Raw genomic sequence first — 17,496 nt, 5'->3', positions numbered from 1 at the left:
AGCATGTGAGTTACATATGAGAGTCACAGCAAAGGGTCTGGATACTTATCACCATCTGATTCTTCAGTTTTTCTTATTTAATAATATATTTAATATACATTTTTTTTTCACTTATCAACTGGCTTCAATGAAAAAAAAGAGAGAAACATGTAAAGGGGTCTGAATACTGTCCTTACCCTCTGTTACGTTACAGATGGCATTAAAGGAAACCTACCACCACGGATCTACCTTTTAAGGTAGATCGGGTGGTAGGTGCCTCTATTGTACATGAGGATAGACCTTTTAAGGGCTAATCCGTACGTCCCCTGTATCTTTTGCAAACTTTTATTGTGTTAATATGCTAATTTTCTAAAGCGGCTACTGGGACGTGGAGTAGCCGGAGCTGAGGCTACATGGTGCGGCTACTCTGCCCCCCAGTAGCCTTTTTGATCCTCCTACCAGATATCTTCAGCGCGCAGCCCCGCGAAGCTGTGCGCACTCATCCGCATAGCCGGAGTTCTGCGCATGCACAAAACACAGGCCAGCGGCTGTGCAATCTCAGCTCCAAAGCCGGAGCTACTGCGCATGCACAGCACTCCTGCTCTGCGGACAAGGGGGCTCAGCTCCTTGTAGCTGTGCGGTGAAGATATCTGGTAGGAGGAACAAAGAGGCTACTGGGTCGTGGAGTAGCCACACCGTGTAGCCTCAGCTCCAGCTACTCCACGCCCCAGTAGCCTCTTTAGAAAATTAGCATATTAACACAATAAAAGTTTGCAAAAGATACAGGGGACGTGCGGATTAGCCCCCTACAATAGAGGCACCTACCACCCGATCTACCTTAATAGGTAGATCCGTGGTGGTAGGTTTCCTTAAATATTTCCAGCTACTCCTTAGATCAATAGATAACACTGAGACCTGGGACTGATGTACAAGTTTTTGCAGACTTGTCAGATCTTCCAGTCATTACAATTACGCTGATGACTATTACTGAGAGATTCCCTCCTGTGTCCCTCCGACTCTCGTGTACTTTTAATTAGCCTGGAATATCCTGGCGGCGGATCTGGACCCCGACCTCGTAATAGCTGAACTGTCAACAAAAAAATCCCTAATCCTCTTAAAGCTTGAGGCACGTAACCCTATTACCCGCATGTTATCTGGATGTTATCTGGATGTTATCTGGATGTCTTAGGTGTCCTTACTCCTTTCGCTAAGGTGGATACATTTCCTCAGGAAATTTTTGGATCGGATACAAATCCACATTAAATAATGAAACACTGACTCCAGCCAAGCACAAGCATCACAGGTCACATTGGCCAAGGCTGAAGCCTCTTTGTAGCCCGAAAATTAGATGAAGACCCAGTGAGGTTTGGTCTGGCCATAAACACAAGGTTGAGGGGATTAGAGTAAGGCCAAAGGGCTCTTCAATGGATGTCAGTATCACCCCAGACCCCCAGGTATAGACCCCTATATCACTCTAGACCACCAGGTATAGACCCCTATATTACTCTAGACCACCAGGTATAGACCCCTATATTACTCTAGACCACCAGGAATAGACCCCTATATCACTCTAGACCACCAGGTATAGACCCCTATATTACTCTAGACCACCAGGTATAGACCCCTATATTACTCTAGACCACCAGGTATAGACCCCTATATTACTCTAGACCACCAGGTATAGACCCCTATATTACTCTAGACCACCAGGTATAGACCCCTATATTACTCTAGACCACCAGGTATAGACCCCTATATTACTCTAGACCACCAGGTATAGACCCCTATATTACTCTAGACCACCAGATATAGACCCCTATATCACTCTAGACCACCAGGAATAGACCCCTATATTACTCTAGACCACCAGGTATAGACCCCTATATTACTCTAGACCACCAGGTATAGACCCCTATATTACTCTAGACCACCAGGGACACTACAAATGTAATAACTAACTCTTAACTCTTCCCACTAGATATCTATAACTAGTAGTCACAGGAGGCTCGTAGGGGTCCAACCCTTAAGCTGTGCTACATTTATATGGGGCACTCAAGGGCATATGTGACCCCCCCCATTGAGCGTCCTTTTGCATAAGGTTTATGTGTATGTATTTTGAAATCCCTTTAAAGACCTTTTGGGTGAAGATGTAAATAGAGGATTTGCTATCCTGGTTTTGGGCATCAAGCACGGTGGCTGAGTGAGCAGCACTTCTGCCTTGCAGCGCTCGGGTCCTGGGTTCAAATCCCACCCAGGTCAACATCTGCAAAGAGTTTGTATGTTCTCTCCGTGTTTGCGTGGGGGGTCCTCCGGTTTCCTCCCACACTCCAAAACATACTGGTAGGTTGATTAGCTTGTGAGCCCCATTGGGGACAGGGACCAATTTGAAATGCTTTGTGCAGCGCTGCGGTATCTGTGTGCGCTATATAAATAAAGAATTATTATTATTATTATAACACACTTGGGAACCCCCTTCTCAGTAAGAAATATCCTTTAAGGTAGAACATTTACATTCAGGGGATCCTATTTTCCATGGACTTTCCCACACTGTACATGTCGGATAATAAATGCTCGTGTCTTCTTCTTACTTCCCCTACTGTAAAGTCTAATAGTTTCACCACTTTGAGCTGTAGTGGGGGAGTCTGACACTGCCAAAGATTCATAGCGTGAGATGGACCCCAGGGCTGACCCCACAGCTGAGAGCCAGGCTGGGGGGATTACAAGGATTTGGGGGATCACACATCACATACATTGTATTGTTTTTACTTCATTTGCCCCTTCATACGTGTTCCTTTTAGTACAAGTACAAGGGCAGGGTCCAATGTTTAAGACGAGTGAAATGTCATATTTTTACATAGAGTAAGTTTCTTAACTTTTTCATTTGTATTGATTGATTGAACGGTCACTAACTTTTTAGCGTTTGATAAACTATTCGGAATAACTTTTTAGCAGACTTTGCAAACATCAATAGAACAAGTGAATGCAAAATACTTTGTAATATATTATCACATGTATGAGAGTCAGGTCATGACTTCTTCCCTTACTTTGGCTCTTATGACCCCCCCTCCTGAAATCTGGAAGAGCTGCTGAATTTCATCTTGCTAGTGAGACGATTAGAAGTTCCCAGAGTTGTCTGATGACATAGAAGCATAGGGGGAGATTTATCACGGTTTCGGTGCCATTTGCTATACCTATGCCTCTTAATGTAACCGGTGCGACAAGGGGAGGTGTGGCCGCAATGATACACCGGCGCTTACGATAAATCTCCCCCATAGAAGACAAGTGGGTCACAGCAGCTATGTCCCTACCTACCAGATACAAGAGGACTGCTTATATAAATGGCTAGGGAAGGTAGCAGGACCTCTGTACTTGGTAACGGGGAGCCTAGATTTCCATGTAGTAAGAGGAGTTCTCCAGGTAGCCAGTCATCTATTACAGTTATTGGTTAAAGGGATTGGCCACAGTTTCACGAAAATTGTCCATGTGCCTTAACTGTCCTGATAATAATCCCTGAATGTTCAATAAACAATTCAGCAGTCCTGCTACTTACTTTTGTGCTGTCTGCAGACTCTTTGTAAATCTTTGTTTACATGTCTGAGCACTGATGAATATAAGGAGATGTCTAATGGCACTAGTTATTGAAAAGTGGCCAACCAGACCCTTAGACCATGGCCACCTATAATTGCACGTGTTTGATGCGAGTCGACATTTTTAATAAATAGAGAGAGGTCATGGATAGACGGATGATTTATTGAGCAATGGAGGTTGGGAAACATCCAGCAAAGAGGACACATGTGTTTTATCCAGGACTGACCAGCTATATCTCGTGCATGGACCCTCCTGGTTCTCCTTCAAGGTCCGGTGTTGTGGAAAATAAGGGTCAGGGTCGTATTCTAACATGCCAAGACTTTCATTTTCAAAAGTCTTTGGAAACGGATAAGGGCGATGCCACACGTCCCGTTTTTGGACCATTTTAAAGCATGCGTTTTCATTCCGTGTAAAAAGCGCATCCGTTTTTTACTGTTCACCATGCGTTTGGCTGCTTTGAACCTGTTTATTTATTAAGATGGTAAATGGTAAAAAAACGCATGTAAAAGCTGATGGGGTTCTCCATACACATCCTGGTAAATTTCCTTATGATGTTTCTATAGGGTAAGTGATATGTTGAAAGGATCTGATTATCCTTGTATCAATGTAACTCTGTAGTCTCTAAGACAACGATACAAGTCAATGCTCTTCACTGGGATATCAATTATCACATATAAGACAATTTATTTCCTAATGGATTTTGTGTGCAGATCAGCAAACCCATCAAGCTGAGCCTTAAACCCATTAAGCTTTTTGGCAAGAACAGAAAGCTCGTCCACCGCCCCCGACCCTTCACTGGTTTTCTCATTTCCAAAACTCCAGGGAAGCAGCGGGGGCAGAGAGGAAGCACCTGAGCCGGCACGCAGGATGTCCTGCAGCTCATTACAACCATCAAGGGCTTATTCTATTTCATCTACATCTTCATTACTTCCTATTTACAGATGATATAAGGGACGTTCTGCTGTGACTCCAGATCCAGCCCTGGAGCCGTAACATGGATTGTGGTGGCCAATACAAGGAGATTCTCCATCTTCTATCATACCGGCGATAGAGCAGGTTGAAGGAATGGAAATATGTCAAGTATTTGAATCCATAAACATGTCCGAACTTGGAACTTGTCCAGTGGATAATATTATCATCACAAGTTATTTAACTTCCATGGTCTAATCCTTCAGCTCTTTCAACATTTCACTATTAGACGTTCTTCTAACCCCAGAAATATCAGTGTTCAGGCGCTCAGACAAATGAGATGGAACTAGATCAAACTGAAGGGGTAATGAAAGTGTATACAGGCAAGGTCTAAGTGACCCACCCGAATACCAAAGGATCCGTATTCAGTGACTGTATTCTGAACTGCCTTTCTGGCTTATTCTATAGGGTCCCCCTCACTCTCCTCTGTACTTCCCCTATCACTCCCTGGCTGTATACTACACTGTACCTATCACCCCCTGGCTGTATACTACACTGTACCTATCACTCCCTGGCTGTATACTACACTGTACCTATCACTCCCTGGCTGTATACTACACTGTACCTATCACCCCCTGGCTGTATACTACACTGTACCTATCACTCCCGGGCTGTATACTACACTGTACCTATCACTCCCTGGCTGTATACTACACTGTACCTATCACCCCCTGGCTGTATACTACACTGTACCTATCACCCCCTGGCTGTATACTACACTGTACCTATCACTCCCGGGCTGTATACTACACTGTACCTATCACTCCCTGCCTGTATACTACACTGTACCTATCACTCCCTGGCTGTATACTACACTGTACCTATCACTCCGGGGCTGTATACTACACTGTACCTATCACCCCCTGGCTGTATACTACACTGTACCTATCACTCCCGAGCTGTATACCACACTGTACCTATCACTCCCTGGCTGTATACTACACTGTACCTATCACTCCCGGGCTGTATACTACACTGTACCTATCACTCCCTGGCTGTATACTACACTGTACCTATCACTCCCTGGCTGTATACTACACTGTACCTATCACTCCCTGCCTGTATACTACACTGTACCTATCACTCCCTGGCTGTATACTACACTGTACCTATCATCCCCTGGCTGTATACTACACTGTACCTATCACTCCGGGGCTGTATACTACACTGTACCTATCACCCCCTGGCTGTATACTACACTGTACCTATCACTCCCTGGCTGTATACTACACTGTACCTATCACTCCCTGGCTGTATACTACACTGCACCTATCACTCCCAGGCTGTATACTACACTGTCCCTATCACTCCCTGGCTGTATACTACACTGTACCTATCACTCCCTGGCTGTATACTACACTGTACCTATCACTCCCAGGCTGTATACTACACTGTATCTATCACTCCCGGGCTGTATACTACACTGTACCTATCACTCCCTGGCTGTATACTACACTGTACCTATCACTCCCGGGCTGTATACTACACTGTACCTATCACTCCCTGGCTGTATACTACACTGTATCTATCACTCCCGGGCTGTATACTACACTGTACCTATCACTCCCGAGCTGTATACCACACTGTACCTATCACTCCCTGGCTGTATACTACACTGTACCTATCACTCCCTGCCTGTATACCACACTGTACCTATCACTCCCTGGCTGTATACTACACTATACCTATCACTCCCTGGCTGTATAATACACTGTACCTATCACTCCCTGCCTGTATACTACACTGTACCTATCACTCCCTGGCTGTATACTACACTGTACCTATCACCCCCTGGCTGTATACTACACTGTACCTATCACTCCCGGGCTGTATACTACACTGTACCTATCACCCCCTGGCTGTATACTACACTATACCTATCACTCCCGGGCTGTATACTACACTGTACCTATCACTCCGGGGCTGTATACTACACTGTACCTATCACCCCCTGGCTGTATACTACACTGTACCTATCACTCCCGGGCTGTATACTACACTGTACCTATCACCCCCTGGCTGTATACTACACTATACCTATCACTCCCGGGCTGTATACTACACTATACCTATCACCCCCTGGCTGTATACTACACTGTACCTATCACTCCCTGGCTGTATACTACACTGTACCTATCACTCCCGGGCTGTATACTACACTGTACCTATCACCCCCTGGCTGTATACTACACTGTACCTATCACTCCCGGGCTGTATACTACACTGTACCTATCACCCCCTGGCTGTATACTACACTATACCTATCACTCCGGGGCTGTATACTACACTGTACCTATCACCCCCTGGCTGTATACTACACTGTACCTATCACTCCCTGGCTGTATACCACACTGTACCTATCACTCCCTGGCTGTATACTACACTGTACCTATCACTCCGGGGCTGTATACTACACTGTACCTATCACCCCCTGGCTGTATACTACACTGTACCTATCACTCCCTGGCTGTATACCACACTGTACCTATCACTCCCTGGCTGTATACTACACTGTACCTATCACTCCCTGGCTGTATACTACACTGTACCTATCACTCCCTGGCTGTATACTACACTGTACCTATCACCCCCTGGCTGTATACTACACTGTACCTATCACTCCCTGGCTGTATACTACACTGTACCTATCACTCCCTGGCTGTATACTACACTGTACCTATCACCCCCTGGCTGTATACTACACTGTACCTATCACCCCCTGGCTGTATACTACACTGTACCTATCACTCCCTGGCTGTATACTACACTGTACCTATCACTCCCTGGCTGTATACTACACTGTCCCTATCATTCCCGGGCTATATACTACACTGTACCTATCACTCCTTGGCTGTATACTACACTGTACCTATCACTCCCTGGCTGTATACTACACTGTCCCTATCATTCCCGGGCTGTATACTACACTGTACCTATCACTCCCGGGCTGTATACTACACTGTACCTATCACTCCCGGGCTGTATACTACACTGTACCTATCACTCCCTGGCTGTATACTACACTGTACCTATCACTCCCTGGCTGTATACTACACTGTACCTATCACTCCCTGGCTGTATACTACACTGTACCTATCACTCCCGGGCTGTATACTACACTGTACCTATCACCCCCTGGCTGTATACTACACTGTACCTATCACTCCCGGGCTGTATACTACACTGTACCTATCACCCCCTGGCTGTATACTACACTATACCTATCACTCCCGGGCTGTATACTACACTGTACCTATCACTCCGGGGCTGTATACTACACTGTACCTATCACCCCCTGGCTGTATACTACACTGTACCTATCACTCCCGGGCTGTATACTACACTGTACCTATCACCCCCTGGCTGTATACTACACTATACCTATCACTCCCGGGCTGTATACTACACTATACCTATCACCCCCTGGCTGTACACTACACTGTACCTATCACTCCCGGGCTGTATACTACACTGTACCTATCACCCCCTGGCTGTATACTACACTGTACCTATCACCCCCTGGCTGTATACTACACTATACCTATCACTCCGGGGCTGTATACTACACTGTACCTATCACCCCCTGGCTGTATACTACACTGTACCTATCACTCCCTGGCTGTATACCACACTGTACCTATCACTCCCTGGCTGTATACTACACTGTACCTATCACTCCGGGGCTGTATACTACACTGTACCTATCACCCCCTGGCTGTATACTACACTGTACCTATCACTCCCTGGCTGTATACCACACTGTACCTATCACTCCCTGGCTGTATACTACACTGTACCTATCACTCCCTGGCTGTATACTACACTGTACCTATCACTCCCTGGCTGTATACTACACTGTACCTATCACCCCCTGGCTGTATACTACACTGTACCTATCACTCCCTGGCTGTATACTACACTGTACCTATCACTCCCTGGCTGTATACTACACTGTACCTATCACCCCCTGGCTGTATACTACACTGTACCTATCACCCCCTGGCTGTATACTACACTGTACCTATCACTCCCTGGCTGTATACTACACTGTACCTATCACTCCCTGGCTGTATACTACACTGTCCCTATCATTCCCGGGCTATATACTACACTGTACCTATCACTCCCTGGCTGTATACTACACTGTACCTATCACTCCCTGGCTGTATACTACACTGTCCCTATCATTCCCGGGCTGTATACTACACTGTACCTATCACTCCCGGGCTGTATACTACACTGTACCTATCACTCCCGGGCTGTATACTACACTGTACCTATCACTCCCTGGCTGTATACTACACTGTACCTATCACTCCCTGGCTGTATACTACACTGTACCTATCACTCCCTGGCTGTATACTACACTGTACCTATCACCCCCTGGCTGTATACTACACTGTACCTATCACTCCGGGGCTGTATACTACACTGTACCTATCACTCCCGGGCTGTATACTACACTGTACCTATCACTCCCTGGCTGTATACTACACTGTACCTATCACTCCCTGGCTGTATACTACACTGCACCTATCACTCCCGGGCTGTGTTATGTAATGTTCTTCTCCTTCTCTCTTTGTATGCTGTACTACCCCTCTCTCCCTCTGGCTGTATTCTATGCTTCTCCTCTCATCCTCTGTCATCCTCTTTGACTATTCTGCGCTGTCCCTCTCGCCCTCTGGTTGTATAATATACTGTGCTGCTTTTAGGCAGATGCACCATTGTTATGGTAAACATCAGTTTAGACAATTAATTGTGGATATCTAAAAGGGTTAAAATATTAGCACTGCCCTGCTAAGTGCAGCCTTTACTCTGCAGCTCTTATACTTGGTGAGGATTTGTGCCGAGACGTGTGGTGTGATGAATGGCTCATCCAGACAGGTGATAAGATTGGGGAAGTGTTAGGTGGGTGGTTGTACTTACTGTAGCCTTTACCTAGATAATCCCTGGCCTCTGGACGTGTCAGCTGTCTTAGCTAAGATGTGTTGGCTGGGGGCGCCCCGATATAAGATATGTTGGCTGGGGCCGCCCCAACATAAGATGTGTTGGCTGGGGCGCCCCGATATAAGATGTGTTGGCTGGGGGCGCCCTGTTATATGATGTGTTGGCTGGGGCCGCCCCAATATAAGATGTGTTGGCTGGGGGCGCCCCGATATAAGATGTGTTGGCTGGGGGCGCCTCGATATAAGATGTGTTGGCTGGGGCCGCCCCTATATAAGATGTGTTGGCTGGGGGCGCCCTGTTATATGATGTGTTGGCTGGGGCCGCCCCGATATAAGATGTGTTGGCTGGGGGCGCCCCGATATAAGATATGTTGGCTGGGGCCGCCCCAATATAAGATGTGTTGGCTGGGGGCGCCCCGATATAAGATGTGTTGGCTGGGGGCGCCCCGATATAAGATGTGTTGGCTGGGGGCGCCCCGATATAAGATGTGTTGGATGGGGGCGCCCTGTTTTATGATGTGTTGGCTGGGGGCGCCCCAATATAAGATGTGTTGGCTGGGGCGCCCTGATATAAGATGTGTTGGCTGGCGGCGCCCTGATATAAGATGTGTTGGCTGGGGGCGCCCTGATATAAGATGTGTTGGCTGGGGGCGCCCCGATATAAGATGTGTTGGCTGGGGGCGCCCCGATATAAGATATGTTGGCTGGGGGCGCCCCGATATAAGATATGTTGGCTGGGGGTGCCCTGATATAAGATGTGTTGGCTGGGGGGCACCCTGATATAAGATGTGTTGGCTGGGGGCGCCCTGATATAAGATGTGTTGGCTGGGGGCGTCCTGATATAACATATGTTGGCTGGGGGCGCCCCGAGAAAAGATGTGTTGGCTGGGGGCGCCCCGATATAAGATGTGTTGGCTGGGGGCGCCCCGATATAAGATGTGTTGGCTGGGGGCGCCCCGATATAAGATGTGTTGGCTGGGGGCGCCCCGATATAAGATGTGTTGGCTGGGGGCGCCCTGTTATATGATGTGTTGGCTGGGGGCGCCCCGATATAAGATGTGTTGGCTGGGACCGCCCCAATATAAGATGTGTTGGCTGGGGGGCCCTGTTATATGATGTGTTGGCTGGGGGCGCCCCAATATAAGATGTGTTGGCTGGGGGCGCCCCGATATAAGATGTGTTGGCTGGGGGCGCCCCGATATAAGATGTATTGGCTGGGGGCGCCCTGTTATATGATGTGTTGGCTGGGGGCGCCCCGATATAAGATGTGTTGGCTGGGGCCGCCCCGATATAAGATGTGTTGGCTGGGGGCGCCCTGTTATATGATGTGTTGGCTGGGGGCGCCCCAATATAAGATGTGTTGGCTGGGGCCGCCCCGATATAAGATGTGTTGGCTGGGGGCACCCTGTTATATGATGTGTTGGCTGGGGGCGCCCCAATATAGGATGTGTTGGCTGGGGGCGCCCTAATATAAGATGTGTTGGCTTGGGTCGCCCTAATATAAGATGTGTTGGCTTGGGTCGCCCTAATATAAGATGTGTTGGCTTGGGTCGCCCTAATATAAGATGTGTTGGCTGGGGACGCCCTGATATAAGATGTGTTGGCTGGGGGCGCCCCGATATAAGATGTGCTAATAATAATAATTACCTCTTGCATATCACCAACCTATTCTATATCGCAGTACAGGGAATGCACATGGATTAGAGCGTCCTCGGAAGAAGTTTACCTCCTATTACAGTAGGACGTCATTTCTAGTGTAATCCCTTCTGACACACTGTAGGTTCCTCATGTTTTGACTCTTGAGGGGATCGAAGGTCGCCCCATACAAATATACTGGAGATAGACGTATAAACGAACTGACACAGAAACATCACACGCTGCGAGCCGCACACATGTCCAAACACACACAACACGTCCTCTGGCTGCAAGGATGGAAACATTGTACAGAAAGTCTGCAACAACAAACAATCATTAATAACAAATGTTTCAAGTGGATGAGGAAATCTACAGTATATGATACACACAGTATATACATTATATACACATGGCGGTACAGTTACTAGGGACCGTGCGCCAGTTTTCTGTCGGAATTTGCACGTTCTTTTAGGTGTAAACTGTTTCCACGTGTATTTAAGAAGTGTCCGCACCACATTTGTGTCGCACGCGACCGTTTTGCGTCGCGGCTGCACTATTCTTCATGTGACACAAATTTCTGCAATGTAGGGGGTGTAGGTTTTATTATGCAAAGTCATCCAGAAATGTGTCACATGCCCTCTGTTAAAGGTGCACCAAAAAAAAAAAGTGGGTGCCCTCTGTCGGGGCAGTGCAGGGGGCGCCAGATTCATGAAGAATGGGCACCTGAAATCCTGAAACTGGCGCCACCTACACACTACACAGGTAACTACACATAGTACACACTGCACTGTTCTTAGTAAATGTGTCCCATTTAGTACATTGGGACACATTCACTAAGGGTCCTGCGGCCACGATTCCGTTGGGATTTTCCGAATATTTCTGTTTTGCTCCGTTTTGCACTAAATTGCCCCAGGTTTTGGCGCACGCGATCGGATTGTGGCGCATTGGCGCCGCAACAGAAATGGGGTGGGGGGCTTGGGCGTCGGGCGACGCGACGGATTCGGACAAACCACGGAATTTAAAAAAAGAATTGTGTTGCAAGATCAGCACTTACATGCATCGAGAAGAAGAAGGTGAACTCCGGCAGGACCTCGGCGCAGCAGTGGCATCCTACTGGATATCGGGTGCACAGACCTTAGTGAATCCCGGCAGACCCAAATACTCTTCAGACAACGCGCTGCGGGATCACGACTGGACTGGGTAAGTAAATGTGCCTCATTGTATCCATCATGTGTGCATGTAGTACAGTACACACATCATAATGCATGTAGCACAATATATACATTATATACACATGTAGTATGGTAAGCACATAATATATGCACGAAGTACAGTATATCCATACAGAGGTGTAACTAGGAGAGACAGGGCCCCATAGTAGACATCTGCATTGGGCCCCCTTCCCATAATATAAACTCAATGGCCACTTTATTAGATACACCTGTCCAACTGCTCGTTAACACTTAATTTCTAATCAGCCAATCACATGGTGGCAGCTCAGTGCATTTAGGCATGTAGACATGGTCAAGACAATCTCCTGCAGTTCTCCCGAGCATCAGTATGGGGAAGAAAGGTGATTTGTGGCCTGTGAACGTGGCATGGTTGTTGGTGCCAGAAGGGCTGGTCTGAGTATTTCAGAAACTGCTGATCTACTGGGATTTTCACACACAACCATCTCTAGGGTTTACAGAGAATGGTCCGAAAAAGAAAAAACATCCAGTGAGCGGCAGTTCTGTGGGCGGAAATGCCTTGTTGATGCCAGAGGTCAGAGGAGAATGGGCAGACTGGTTCGAGCTGATAGAAAGGCAACAGTGACTCAAATCGCCACCCGTTACAACCAAGGTAGGCAGAAGAGCATCTCTGAACGCACAGTACGTCCAACTTTGAGGCAGATGGGCTACAGCAGCAGAAGACCACACCGGGTGCCACTCCTTTCAGCTAAGAACAGGAAACTGAGGCTACAATTTGCACAAGCTCATCGAAATTGGACAGTAGAAGATTGGAAAAACGTTGCCTGGTCTGATGAGTCTCGATTTCTGCTGCGACATTCGGATGGTAGGGTCAGAATTTGGCATCAACAACATGAAAGCATGGATGGATCCATCCCGCCTTGTATCAGCGGCTCAGGCTGGTGGTGTCATGGTTTCTTTGGGCCCCTTGGTACAACGCCACAGCCTACCTGAGTATTGTTGCTGCCCATGTCCATCCCTTTATGAGCACAATGTACCCTGTAACATCTGATGGCTACTTTCAGCAGGATAATGCGCCAGGTCATAAAGCTGGAATCATCTCAGACTGGTTTCTTGAACATGACAATGAGGTCACTGGACACAAATGGCTCCACAGTCACCAGATCTCAATCCAATAGAGCATCTTTGGGATGTGGTGGAACGGGAGATTCGCATCATGGATGTGCAGCCGACAAATCTGCGGCAACTGTGTGATGCCATCATGTCACTATGGAGCAAAATCTCTGAGGAGCTTCCAGCACCTTGTTGTATCTATGCACGAAGAATTGAGGCAGTTCTGAAGGCAAAAGGGGGTCCAACCCGTTACTAGCATGGTGGACCTAATAAAGTGGCCGGTGATTGTATATACATATTTGTACACACACAAGTTTATACAATCACGCACATTTATATACTATACTTACACATATACTAAACGTGTATGTACTCATTTATATATTCTTACATACAGTACAAACACATGATGCGCTTACAGCACAATATCTAATGTTTTTTCCTCCTCTGCAAAAGGTCCTGGGACACTTATTACAAATAGTCAGAATTTCCATTATCAGAGAGTAAAAGGTGATAAGATGCTGCTGCTTGTCAGTGTTTTTTCTTTTGTTTCACCTCAGTGCTGGATTCACATTGAAACTATTTTATGCTGCTGCGTAATGTCCTCCATGCTGCTGCCATTTATAGTATAGGATACAAGTCATTTTCTTCCCACACACAGTGGCATTGCATCCATTAAATAGAAGTCAAGTACACACAAAGATTATGGAAAAGATATGAAAAGTATTGAAATTTATATTTGTATTTTGCCTTTTTTTTTAGTTCAAACCGCTGTGGAGATAAGTGTTGCCCAGGATGGAGCACGGCCCCTAATACTGAGACATGTACAAGAGGTATGAATTTGGAGCAAAATGTGGATAAATCCTTAGGTTGGAAGTCACCTTGTGATCTTACCTTGTGTTTCTTACTCCTGTCTATTTCTATCTGTGAACAGCAATATGTACCCCAAAATGTAAAAACAAAGGTGTATGCAGGAAACCCCAAAAGTGTGTATGCAAGATGGGCTTTGGGGGATCTCAATGTGAGAGAAGATCTTCACCGTCTGTCACTGCAAGGAGCGAGGCAGCGGCCATCTCCGGGGACCTCAACTTTGCAACGTTATCCCCGAGACACTTCAGCTCTAATCTAGAAGCCAGCCCCATGCCATCTGCAGACCACAAGACCCCCGCCAGCTCTGTGCCCACCCTCACATCTGCAGACCACAAGACCTCCGCCAGCTCTGTGCCCACCATCACCACCCTCACATCTGCAGACCACAAGACCCCCGCCAGCTCTGTGCCCACCCTCACATCTGCAGACCACAAGACCTCCGCCAGCTCTGTGCCCACCATCACCACCCTCACATCTGCAGACCACAAGACCCCCGCCAGCTCTGTGCCCACCCTCACATCTGCAGACCACAAGACCTCCGCCAGCTCTGTGCCCACCATCACCACCCTCACATCTGGAGACCACAAGACCTCCGCCAGCTCTGTGCCCACCATCACCACCCTCACATCTGGAGACCACAAGACCTCCGCCAGCTCTGTGCCCACCATCACCACCCTCACATCTGGAGACCACAAGACCTCCGCCAGCTCTGTGCCCACCATCACCACCCTCACACCTGCAGGTCACCAGGTGCTCAACGATTCAGCTAAGAAGAGCTCATCCCTCAACTGGCAGCCACTCACGTAAGTGTCCATTATTGTACCCAGGGTGACAGGGAAGGGGGAGTATCAAGGGTACCGTCATTTGGGGCAATATTTCATGAATTCCTTGAACTATATGCTCATAGGAGAATAACTCCTTCCCTATTCTGCAGGTGCATGTAGGCTTTTACTGTAGTCACCTCTGCTATGGGATAAGAAATTAAACTCCTCTCTCGTAATTTTTGAGGCAATGAACTTGGAAAATTTCCCTGTCATTGGAAATACTGCACATTTGGGCACATTTACTAAGAGTAGTGCCTGTGTAGTGCCAGATTCATGAAGAAAGGGCATCAGAAATCCGGAATCTGGCGCCCCCTGCACTGCCCTGACAGAGTTAACCAACTTTTCAGGATAGGTGCACCTTTAACATAGAGCTTGCGACACACTTCTGTCGGACTTTGCATGATAAATCAGGCAGATGGTCCGACGGAGCACCGGACACGCCCTAATTTGTGTCGCAAGGTGCACATTTATGGTGCAGACACTTCTTATACCTGTGCAAGCAGTTTGCACCTAAAACAACCTGCAACGTCCAACAGAAAACTGGCGCACGGCCCTTAGTAGATGTTCCCCATCGTGTTCTGTAAGATGCGGAGGCAGTGATTATACCAGCTCTGAGCAGCAGGTGGCAGCATGTTACCAGCATTTGCACAGTCAGTCCCTACTCATTGAATGGTCCTTTTTGGTGACGCACAGGGACGCACAATTGTTTGGCTTTACAAGTTCATTCAATCTGTTTGTTATTTCTCTGGTGTTCTCTGATCTTTATACAAAATATAAGCACAAAACAGATCAGAACAAAGCTGCAGCAATTTACAGCAGATGTCTCCTTTACTGCTCCCCTCCGGGGACACAGAGGTGTGTGACAGTGCCAGGGTGCATGGCTAGGACAAGGCAAGAGGAGAGGTCAAAGCAAACATCTCACCATGTTTATCTGGTGACAGGTTCCCAAAGCCAATGTTATGCAAATTTTAAAATGTACTTGTCGGCATTCTATATCATTTCAGTAATTCATATAAGTTTATTTCACATTACCTGCCAGCCATCGCGTAGTGCTGGGAGAAACCGCTGCAGCCTCCGTAACCTCATGCCTCATGTGGAGGAGAATGATACACAGGCACGCATAGGCTGCTGCTGCCTCCTCCCTAGGACTCACCACATGCTACAAATGCATTTTTAGCATCAGCACACCATAGGCTATAAGTACCTGTCACCATTTAAAAATGACATTCCTGGTGATAGGTTCACCAGTACAGGGATCTCTATATATACAGTGAGAGGTGAGTACAGGGATCTCTATATATACAGTGAGAGGTGAGTACAGGGATCTCTATATATACAGTGAGAGGTGAGTACAGGGATCTCTATATATACAGTGAGAGGTGAGTACAGGGATCTCTATATATACAGTGAGAGGTGAGTACATGGATCTCTATACATACAGTGAGAGGTGAGTACAGGGATCTCTATATATACAGTGAGAGGTGAGCACAGGGATCTCTATATATATAGTGAGAGGTGAGTAAAGGGATCTCTATATATACAGTGAGAGGTGAGTACAGGGATCTCTATACATACAGTGAGAGGTGAGTACAGGGATCTCTATATATACAGTGAGAGGTGAGTACAGGGATATCTATATATACAGTAGGAGGTGAGTACAGGGATCTCTATATACAGGGAGAGGTGAGTACAGGGATCTCTATATATACAGTGAGTGGTGAGTACTGGGATCTCTATATATACAGTGAGTGGTGAGCACAGGGATCTCTATATATACAGTGAGAGGTGAGTACATGGATCTCTATACATACAGTGAGAGGTGAGTACAGGGATCTCTATACATACAGTGAGAGGTGAGTACAGGGATCTCTATATATACAGTGAGAGGTGAGTACAGGGATCTCTATATATACAGTGAGAGGTGAGTACAGGGATCTCTATATATACAGTGAGAGGTGAGTACTGGGCTCTCTATATATACAGTGAGAGGTGAGTACAGGGATCTCTATATATACAGTGAGAGGTGAGTACTGGGCTCTCTATATATACAGTGAGAGGTGAGTACAGGGATCTCTATATATACAGTAGGAGGTGAGTACAGGGATCTCTATATATACAGTGAGAGGTGAGTACAGGGATCTCTATATATACAGTGAGAGGTGAGTACAGGGATCTCTATATATACAGTGAGAGGTGAGTACAGGGATCTCTATATCTACAGTGAGAGGTGAGTACAGGGATCTCTATATATACACTGAGAGGTGAGTACAGGGATCTCTATATATACAGTGAGAGGTGAGTACTGGGCTCTCTATATATACAGTGAGAGGTGAGTACAGGGATCTCTATATATACAGTGAGAGGTGAGTACAGGGATCTCTA

At 46.9% G+C, this 17,496-nt stretch overlaps 1 protein-coding gene and 1 long non-coding RNA gene across 2 annotated transcripts in view; one reads left to right on the top strand and one right to left on the bottom strand.

Annotated features, from left to right (window-relative positions):
* LOC140076634 (uncharacterized) overlaps positions 1 to 17,496 on the bottom strand; it is a 161,658-nt gene that overhangs the window by 25,409 nt on the left and 118,753 nt on the right. The window lies entirely within an intron of this gene.
* The window catches only part of LOC140076781 (uncharacterized), a 34,604-nt gene that overhangs the window by 6,827 nt on the left and 10,281 nt on the right, over positions 1 to 17,496 (top strand). The window contains exons 2-3 of the mRNA XM_072123483.1: positions 14,183 to 14,253; positions 14,355 to 15,093. Coding sequence (XP_071979584.1) covers positions 14,183 to 14,253; positions 14,355 to 15,093 — 810 coding nt within the window. The remainder of the gene's footprint in view (positions 1 to 14,182; positions 14,254 to 14,354; positions 15,094 to 17,496) is intronic.

The sequence above is a fragment of the Engystomops pustulosus genome, chromosome 9, assembly GCF_040894005.1.
Source record: "Engystomops pustulosus chromosome 9, aEngPut4.maternal, whole genome shotgun sequence".
Classification (NCBI taxonomy): domain Eukaryota; kingdom Metazoa; phylum Chordata; class Amphibia; order Anura; family Leptodactylidae; genus Engystomops; species Engystomops pustulosus.
Note: the sequence above shows the minus strand (reverse complement) of the source record. Positions and strands in the feature narration are given on the sequence as shown.